The sequence below is a fragment of the Dendrobium catenatum genome, unplaced genomic scaffold, assembly GCF_001605985.2.
Source record: "Dendrobium catenatum unplaced genomic scaffold, ASM160598v2 fragScaff_scaffold_133, whole genome shotgun sequence".
Taxonomy (NCBI): domain Eukaryota; kingdom Viridiplantae; phylum Streptophyta; class Magnoliopsida; order Asparagales; family Orchidaceae; genus Dendrobium; species Dendrobium catenatum.
In genome coordinates this window covers 1,106,286-1,116,609 of record NW_021318595.1, presented here as the reverse complement: position 1 = coordinate 1,116,609, position 10,324 = coordinate 1,106,286, and the positions used below count along the sequence as shown (strand labels likewise).

The following is a 10,324-nucleotide window of genomic DNA, read 5'->3' as shown; positions in this document are numbered from 1 at the left end:
GGGCTCATGCTTTCACAAAGCATTTTGTTTTTCTTGTGGGTTATTAATGGTGAATATCCCTTTTTTTTGTTGTTTCAAACATAGATTTATTTTTTCTATAATGAGAGTAGTCTTCAATGCAAGAAACTAAAGTAGAGATTAGTGAATAAAAAATGTGAAGAATAAAAGGCATAGTTTTGAAAATCTAGGGTACCATTGAACATTATATTTCTTTTATTTTGTGCTTATGTTCAATTTGACTCTATTTTGAGCCCATTTTGTGCTCAAAATTGATTCTAAGGCTTTGTTTAGGATAGTTTTCTTTGTGCGTTCTAATATAAAAAATTCATTAAAAAAACCTGTAGTTAATAGCTATTCCAAATGGACCCTAAGTTAGCATTTCAACTTTTTTTTTTTTTAAGTTTAATTCCTATTCTCCAAATAGTCTCACGATATACTTTCGAGCTCTGATTGATGGTATATACTACTATTAAAGATTTAATTGGTATTCTTCGAACAATTTTAGGATATGTTTTTGAGTTCTGATTCATGGTATATACTACTAAAGATTTAATTGGTATAGTTTTTTTTTTAGAATTTAATCACACTTATTTGATTCATATTTTCTTCTTGCTCATTTAAAAAAAAATGTTTTGAAAAATTATTTTTTATAACTATATCCAATAATATTTGAAAATTGTGAAAAAATTATTATGGAACTTTAAGACAATTTATAATAATCATAACAGTTTTTAAAAATGATATTTTTTATACTAATTTTACAATTATCTTTATAAAAAATTAATGTATCCCAAATAGATTTTATAGTATATATAAATCCTTGCCTACTAAGCTTTTTTGAGTGGGTAATAAACTAGAACAAGTGATTTTAAATGCATAAAAATTTAAAATAATTTAAGTTTTAATAATTAAAAGAGTTAATTATTTTTAGATTTAGTCTTCTTATTAATTAAAGAAAGTATGAAATAATTTTAAATATATGATATGCATATTGTGACTCTTAAAATAAAATACTTTTTCTTCAATTAAATATAAAAAAATACTAAAAAAAATACATAATAAATAATTAACAAAAAGATTTTATTGATGAAAGTTTTTAAATTAAATTAAATTGTCCTTTTATGTATTAGTAAATACACTATTGGCATATGGCCAAACATCTTGAAATATAGATGGGTGAATTTTTTACCAGAATTTTGCAACAAAACATATGCATTGCCTTGTTGATTACTATATAGTTAATTCTCTCACATTCTGTTTGCAAATAAATAAATGCACATATACCTTAACATAACATCCATACTCATGAGTGTGATAATCTTGCTTAATTGGCAAGGTTATTATCATTTACTAATTATACTAAATTATCTTAATATCATCTAAGGCTAAGGTTTTGGTCTAAAATACTTGGGTGAAATCAGTTTGTAAAATGGACACCTAATAGTTCTAGAAAACCTACTTGCACCGATATATATCAATTTCTTTAAGAAATTGCACTAATGTAAGAAATTGCACTAATGTTTGAAAATTATGAAAAAATATTAGAATTAGAGCACAATAATATCTATGTTATGACAAAGATGATTTACAATTTTGATCTATAATGACTTTTAAAATTACTTTTGACTATTGTAGGTCAAAACATATCTTTTGAAATTCAAGAGTTTTTACAATATTATTAGTAGAATTTAAGCTGGATGGGTAAAGTGGTGGAATTCATTGAGTTTGTTGTGTGATATAAAAGTACCCCTCAAACTTAAGGGAAAATTCTATAAGATGGAGGTGAGACTTGCAATGCTTTATGGCACAAAATGTTGGCTGTTAAAAGAGAAGAATCTAATTAAGTTAAATGTTGTAGAGATGAGGATGCTCAAGTGGGTGAGTAACTTTACTCTTAGAGATAGAATGTGAAACGAGCATATACGTGAAAAGGTTGGAGTAGCTCCAATGACATATAAGATTAGAGAGAGTCACCTTAGTTGATTTGGACATATAAAATGCTGATATTTTGATGACCCAGTTAGAAGAGCATATGTATTATATTTGGCCTATACTAAGAGATGTAGAGGTAGACCTAAAATGACTTAGATAGAAAATATTAGAAATGATATTTTTTATTAGATTTAAATGAGAAATTGACTCTTAACATGACACAATGAAGAAAAAAGAATTCATGTAGCCGACTCCACACAATGAAATGAAGGCTTGATGTTGTTGTTGTTGGAAAATGTGAATGTTATGTTATATGTTATTTCATATTATATTGCTTACATTATGATATCATGCTTAAGTAAATGTTTATGTTATGAAATTATGTCCATGTTATGTTATGTTATGCTACTTCTATTCCGAAGTTATGTTCAAGTAATATATATGTTGTTACTATTGATATGTACTTGCTCTTAAGATCTGTTTCATTCTAGTTCAAAACTATTAAATATACTATTCAAAACAAACATCAGGATATTTCACTATAAACATAATTTATTGTTCTTGTATTTTTGCTAGTATAAAAACTTTATACTACTATATTAAACCATGCAATAGTAGGTTTCATATAATGCACTGAGCAAGTGGTTTACTCACCATGTGTACTTGTATATGTTTCAAGAAAGAGTAAAACTCCAATTGAGGAGTTTCTATTGATAAAGATTGTTGACCTAAATTGAGTTCTAGATTTAGGTATTTTCAGTATGGGCATTCTTTTGTCAATCATAAATTTGCTTATATTTTAATGAAAAAGGAAGTTTAATCATGATTGGTGTATATTATTCTTTTCAAAGTACAGTTTGATGAAATGAAATGAAATTCACGCTGTAATTTTGTTTATATTTGATAAATTAGATGCCTTGTGTTGTAAATGTCAATGAAAATAAAATAAGAAAAAAATCTTCTAATCAGGTCTTATGAAATTTTAGATTTGTTATTGCGGTCTTAACATGGTGCGACCTACTTCGGGATAGTGGGTTGTATCAGGTCGGTTTGTGACATACAAGATACCTTTAGATAATGCAACCTATATTTACTAACAAATATCTTCAAGTAAGATTGAGTTGACAATCTTCACTAAGTAGACCATAACTTTGACAATCTAGGAAAACATGACTATGCAATGTTTTTTTATTATCTTTTTCTTCTTTGGACTTTAATTTGATCTTAGGTTTTCGCTTGGATCATAAAATGAATCAACCTCCAAACCCCCTTCACCCAATTATAGTATTATGAGGCATAGTCTTAATTGATTTTACTGGCTTTCATTTTTTGGCTGATCTTTCAGTAACATTTGAAAACATGAGGTTAGCTTTCTCATTTTATGTAGTTACCAAAAGTTTTGTTTGTGGATGCTTATGCAGTATGATTAAGTGGATGCTTGGATAGAACATAGACAAAGAAAAGTTAGGGTTTAGTATAATGATTTTAATAATTTGAGTAGTTGTAAATATTCAAATTCTCTCTTGCTATCATATTTAAAAATTTTGAGTGATTTTTTAAAGTAGAATTTATTTCAACCCATCATGTGAATTTGATAGTTGGGATAAGTTGTAATTGGAGAAAAATATAATTTGGTGCTAGTTGGATATATCATTATTACATAGGCACACTAATTAATTAACTTAAAAGAATGTATGACCTTGTAAGCCTTCTAATTAATTAGATATTTTAATAATGAATTAGGACTTTCTTATGTAGTATATGATATGATCAAGTCATTTATTACATAGGCAAAAATTGTAGACATATTTTCGTAGTTCAAGTTTTTTAGAAAATATGGCTTAGTTCGAACTAATACCCCCTATTGAGAATAAATTTTTTGAAGAAGTTGAATTTATTCAAATTTAAACTTGGTTCAAATCTTAAACTAGTTAGATCCCAAGTTTGAAAACGATTCAAATAAGAACCATATTTAAAGTTGTTTCAACCTTTTTCAAGCATATTTGAATCGATTTTGAATTAGGTTCGACCGTATCATGATGCCCACTTCTCTTTTATACATCATGCTTGCATTAATGACGTTGGCTCCCCTCTAGGCATCCTTTTGGTGCTATTCTCTGTTGCATCTTTCATCATTGGTGCCACAATCTTTCTTCGCCCCTCCGTCTCTTGACACTCTTTGGCAAACTAGTCAGAAAATTCTTAATTTACGCCATTCTCACCATCATCATCCTTAACATTAGCTTCATCGATGCCATCAACATCCATGCTTTATTCGAAAGCTTCATTATTAACACATCGAGAAGCTTTGGGAACCAATTTGAACCAAACTTATTTGTGTACTTCTATGAACAATCCACATATACAAGAGGATATATTCTGGTATAAAACTAACTTTAAAGATATTTATCCAAAAAAAAAAAAAAAAAAGCAACAAGCATACATTTATAATTTTTTGCCATCACGAGGCATATAAAATCAAATATCTCATTTTGAATAGCAAGATAACATAATAAAAATAAGTAAATTATTAAAATTCAATATGGTCTAACAATATAATAACAAAAATATCAAATCTTTATCCCACTATGTGAGATTGATTACATGAATCTTTTTTTCTCCGTTGTGCCATATTTAGAGTCAAATTCTTATTTGAATCTAATAAAAATATTATTTTTATTCTTTTTAAAATACTTTCTAAACAAGTCTTTTTAGGTTTGTCTCTATCTTTCTTAATATTCACCATAATACATCTACTCTCCTAACTGAGGCATTAGAAGGGCAACATTTTATGTGTACACATGATTTAAGGCGACTATCTAATCTTATTCGCCACTGGAGCAACTTCAATCTTTTCATGTAATCATATGCTATTAAAAAAAAAAACTAAATTGAAGATAAGGGAGATTGAATATATGAAAGAATTTAATAACATTTTTTATAAGGAAATAACTAAAAGATGCAAAATAGAAATGGTTACAACTAAAAAATAAATTAAAATAAACTGTAAAACTATCTAACAACGCAAACGAAAAAAAGATTTATATACATAACACTCAATATTATAAGATTTATGTATTTGACATCTAAATTTTACTATTTACATAAATAGCCCTCAAAATTTTAAATAACATTAAAAATGAAACTTTTCTCATCCTTTTAGTTACAATCATGCTAATAAATTAACACGGGGGATTTGCACTTCTTACAATCTCCTATGGTGGCTTCCTTGCTTTTTATGTCGACGATCTTTGCGAGTAGGAGCACTAGGTATAGAAGGTAGAGAGAGAAAGAGAGAGGGACGAGCATAGGTGCACAAGAGAGCTAGGAGCGTTTGGAGTCGTGTTTTGATATTCTCCTCCATGGGATCCAATTGCAATTTTTTTGGTGCCTAATGAGATCGTCACGACTTTCATGAACTCTACTAACAATAAACTATATTAAATAATGTATGTTACTTTGGTTTGTTGGTTGCGAATTTTGATTATTAATTAATATATTTTGAGTTCTAATTTTGTGTACGTAATGTGTGCATGAAAATTTAAATGTTTAAAGAAAAAACTATATTAAATAAATAGTAAAATTTAAATTATTAAATATATGCATTTTAATTTATCGAAAAAAAAAACCATTTCTTTTAGGTCATCCTAAGGAGCCATCAGCCATGATTCTAACTTCGCTTGTGTCACCGACCCGTTTACAGGTCAGCATAAGGGTACGAGGCTCGGAACTCACTTTCGGGCGGCGAAGGCGACGGTGACGACGACGACGGGCGGCGACAATGGTTTCGCAGCGGTGGGCGTACGTAAGAATAGTGACGGGTACCATACTCGGTGGAGTCCTCGGTTTCTATGTGATGCACCGTGTCGAAATCAGCTACAAGGCAACTCCGCGAGCGCGCGCGCGCTCTCTCTCTCCTTCCCTACGCCGTTTGCCTCCTAATTCTTGTTCCTTTCTCGATGCAGGAGAGGAGGAATGAGGAGATAAGGAGATACCAGAACGAGATGAAAAGGAGGCAGCAGGAAGAACAACAGGCTCACTCCGAGCTCTGGTCGGACTCATAGATTTTAGTAAATTCTGTTACTTTTCCACTACCATATCCTTCTATGGTGTATTCTACTTATCCGAACTTTTCATTCTTTCCTGAACTACGTTTGGAATTAGTTGAAGCTTGTTTGATTCCTTAATTTTTCTTTTCCTGGAAATTTTTTTTTTCCAGAAGTAAATTTCTTACTTTTACCTTTCTGTAGTAGTGAAATTACAATTTAAGACGGACAAAAATGGATGACGCGTATGATTTTCTGCTCGGATTTCTTCAGTTTGTTGCCTTCTCGACTAAAGCTAGACTCTGGTCTTTAAAGCTTGCTTCTTCTTCCCGCCTTAGCAAATCCACTATTCTGCTTGCTTCTTTATAACATCTTTTCTTTCACTGTGGAAAGCCTGCATTACCTTGGTATTGAGGGGGGGAAAATGTTATCTATCGTAATTTGTTAATTTGATGCTTGAGATTCTAGGGTTCGAAGAAAATAACATCGACATCTGTTTATTTAGATGAAAGATATATCTTTTATCAGCCTTTTTTTGGTCGAGAAAATGATATTGCTACCGAGCCTTGGTGCTGAAATCGGAGGGCATCCTGACCAAGGTCTTCCTCGCACAACTTATTACCACAACAACAACATTAAGCCTTTATCCCATTGCGTGGGGTAAAGTCCAATTACAGTTCTGTTATTTCTTTTACTATAAAACTAATGTGGGTTTGATATGGAAAAAATAGCAATAGCTCGCTGGGATCAAGTTGAATTGCTAAAAGAAGCTAAGAATGTTTGGTAAATATTCCATATCTAGTGTGCTGTTTCTGTTGTCGAATTAATACATATAACATATAAACGTTCGGCACCTTTGCATTGGGTGTAGGAAAATTTCTATTGGGAAGAATACCATAAAGATCAAAAAGGGGCTTCGAGCTGATCCACCTTTGCATTGAGTCCCTCATTGTTAATGTAATTGACAAAGGTGGAGATATTGATTTTGGCTTTTACCTTGAAAGCCGCTCACCAATATAGAGATTAAGATCCATGTCTGAGTCCTCTTCTTGCGTGTAAAAATATTTATCAGCTTCTTGTTGTCATAATGGTGAGATTTTTGTTTGGAATCAATCCTTCTTGTCCTGTTAAGTTGGTTCTTGATTTATCGTTGGGATTTGCTTGGTCAATATGCCCATTATCACAACTATCTACTGTTGAAAGAGTGCAACTTAGTTAGGCAAGTCGCCGAAGCTTTCTCCGTTTAGAGTTGCCATAATAGCTTTCCATTATCCTCATGGATGATCCAAGACAAAAAGCAGTTTGCCAACCTACATTTTAGATGCTTTTTATTGACACCATGCACCAAAGTTCCAAATCTAACTTGTTGATATTTACTTAATTCAAAACTCTTGCAAAACACTAAAATAATATTTGACCATTACATCAAGTAGGTGGAATGAGAATTAATCTAGATTTTTGTGGGAGAAATAAACTATTGTTTCATTAATAGAAGAAACTAGTCAAAGGACCAAGAATAGAACTCCCCCCTTGAATATTCTCTATCTCCAGTCTTCTCCAACTTCTTTGAGCCTCTGTCTACTATTTGGGATTATAAATTTACTATTCTATAGAATCTCACCCCAAGTTCTTATATAGCAGGCCTTCATTTAAATAGAGCATGTTAGTTACAATAAAAAGAGCAGTAAATTTTGTTACATGAAATCCTTGTTACACTTGTGAAAGCAACAAGGAGGCTACACCTACTTCGATGCCGATTTCATTGTTAGTTGGTATCAGGATAACATTGTAAACTCTCAATGACAATCTTCTTAGTCACGAAGTTGCTCGACTCTCGTGTTAGAATCTCAGATATTGTGCTTGAGGTCCTCTTAGTAAGTCTTCTCGGCTTCTATAAGTTTATGTTGACAACATACTAGTTCTCTCAGAATTACTCGCAATAAGATTGTCGACCTCTCGAAATTCACCTATGTAGATTCCCAATTCTTTCGCCCTGTCCTCCACAGTTTCTTGAGAAGACAAATTAAGTTGTAATCATACCAAGTCCAATAGTTGTTTATGAGGGTCTTACATTCATTCAACATAAACTCCCCATCACTAGAGAAGAGGTTCCAATATATGATGGTTGAGTTAGCCTAAGCATAACATGGCTAAGCATAACGTACCACAGGTATGGTATGAACTTGAAACTCTTTAGAGCAATCGCATGGCTAATGTTGGTGCAAACAAAAGTGAAAAATGGAAGATATAATTTTTAAGATTGAAGGGAATTTATGACCAATGAAAAGAAAAATCAATTGATCTTACCGTGATTGGCTTAAAACCACTCTTAAAACCGCATTTATATATAGCACATCCACATATTACAACAACAACAACAACATCAAGCCTTTATCCCACTACGTGGGGTCGGCTACATGAATCATTTTTCTCCATTGTGTCCAGTTAAGAGTCAATTTCTCATCTAGATCTAATAAAAAAAGGTCATTTCTAATATTTTATAACCAAGTCTTTTTAGGTTTACGTCTACCCTTCTTAATATAGGTTAAATCTAATACATCTACTCACCTAACCGGATCATTAGAAGGCCACCGTTTTATATGACCAAACCATCTAAGGCGACTCTTTCTAATCTTATCTGCCACTGGAGCTACTCCAACTTTTTCACATATATGATCATTTCGTATTCTGTCTCTAAGAGTAAAGCCATTCATCCGTCTGAGCATCCACATCTCGGCCACACTTAACTTAATATTATGCTTCTCTTTTAGTGGCCAACATTATGCGCCATAAAGCATTGCAGGTCTATCCACCATCTTATAGAATTTTCCCTTAAGTTCGAGCGGTACTTTTATATCACAAAACACGCCCGATGCATTCCTCCACTTCATCCATTCAACTTGAATTCTACTAATAATATCCTCATCTATTTCACCAGCACTCTGAACAATATACCTAAGATATCTAAAACATGTACTCTTATCAATGACTTGATCGCTCAAAGTCACAAACCCTCCACTAGATCTACTACTACTAAAATTACACTCAATGTATTTGGTTTTAAATCTACTCAAATGAAAACCTTTAGACTCTAAGGTTGACCTCCATAATTCAAGCTTACCTTCAACTCCCTCTTTAGTCTTATGAACAAGAAGAATATCGTCAGCGAAAATCATACACCAGGGAACATCCTCTTGCAAATCTCTAGTAAGAACATCTATGACTAAAGCAAAAAGATATGAGCTTAAGACTGATCCTTGATATAATCCAACTGAAAATTGAAAATACTTGGTCAAACCACCTTGTGTTTGAACACTAGTAATAGCTCAAGCATACATATCCCTAATGACTTGAATATAATCATTATTAATCCCTTTCTTTTTTAGAACTCTCCATAACACTTCCCTTGGAACTTTATCATATGCTTTCTCAAAATCAATAAATATCATATGAAGATCTTCATTTTTCTCTCTATACTTCTCTATCAAACCTCTCAATAAATATATGACTTCCATAGTAGACCTCTGCCCGACATGAATCCAAATTGATTTTGAGCAACATTAGTATCATGCCGTAAACTATGCTTCATAACTCTCTCCCATAATTTTAAAGTATGACACATCAACTTAATTCTTCTATAATTTGCACAATCTTGTGCATCACCTTTATTCTTAAAGATAGGAATCAACACACTCATTCTCAACACAGCTGACATCTTTTTAGCACATCCACAGATTGAAGAAGAAATTTTTTATTGCTTGAACATAGCATAAAAATGGATTTTGCCCTCGCAAGAAAATAGTGAATGGCACGGTTGTCCAAAATATATAATCACACTACCCTATAACATTGATATTTTCCCACATATGGTACGGCTGTGCTACCCATTGATATGCTGCAAATACATTGCAAGATTGCCATCTTTCATCATGTGAAGATTTACTAAAAAAGTAGTTAAATTCCTCTTAAATTTTTTTATTATAGAATGAAGCTTCACCCAATTTTAATTTTTAAATTCTCCTTGATTTCATAATCAATGTGCAAAAATGTCTGTTGATGTCCTTGCCACACATTTTCTTTGTTTTATTGTATGCAAAGAGGTCGTGCAGCTGACCATGATGACTTCAAAGATGCTTAGCCCAAAAAACTCATGAAGCAGACTTTTTCATGATTTTTTGGCTGGCTTCTATATAAGGACCTTATCATAGGTTTTAGTATCATTATTGATTCTTATAATATATTTCTCGGATAAAAGAGATTTTCAGAAAATAAGGACTGCAACAAAAGCATTTTAACGAAGTAAAGCAAAAATTTACTTGTGCTCTTGAATCATATCTGTTGTAATG

The 10,324-nt window shown here is 31.8% G+C and overlaps 1 protein-coding gene across 1 annotated transcript; it reads left to right on the top strand.

Annotated features, from left to right (window-relative positions):
* The first annotated feature begins 5,583 nt into the window (after window positions 1-5,583).
* Window positions 5,584-6,242, top strand: LOC110096988. Its single transcript, XM_020823169.2, has 2 exons — window positions 5,584-5,815; window positions 5,898-6,242. Exons 1-2 carry the CDS (start codon window positions 5,714-5,716, stop codon window positions 5,994-5,996), a joined length of 201 nt encoding a protein of 66 aa, XP_020678828.1. The 5' UTR covers window positions 5,584-5,713; the 3' UTR covers window positions 5,997-6,242.
* Window positions 6,243-10,324: the final 4,082 nt, after the last annotated feature.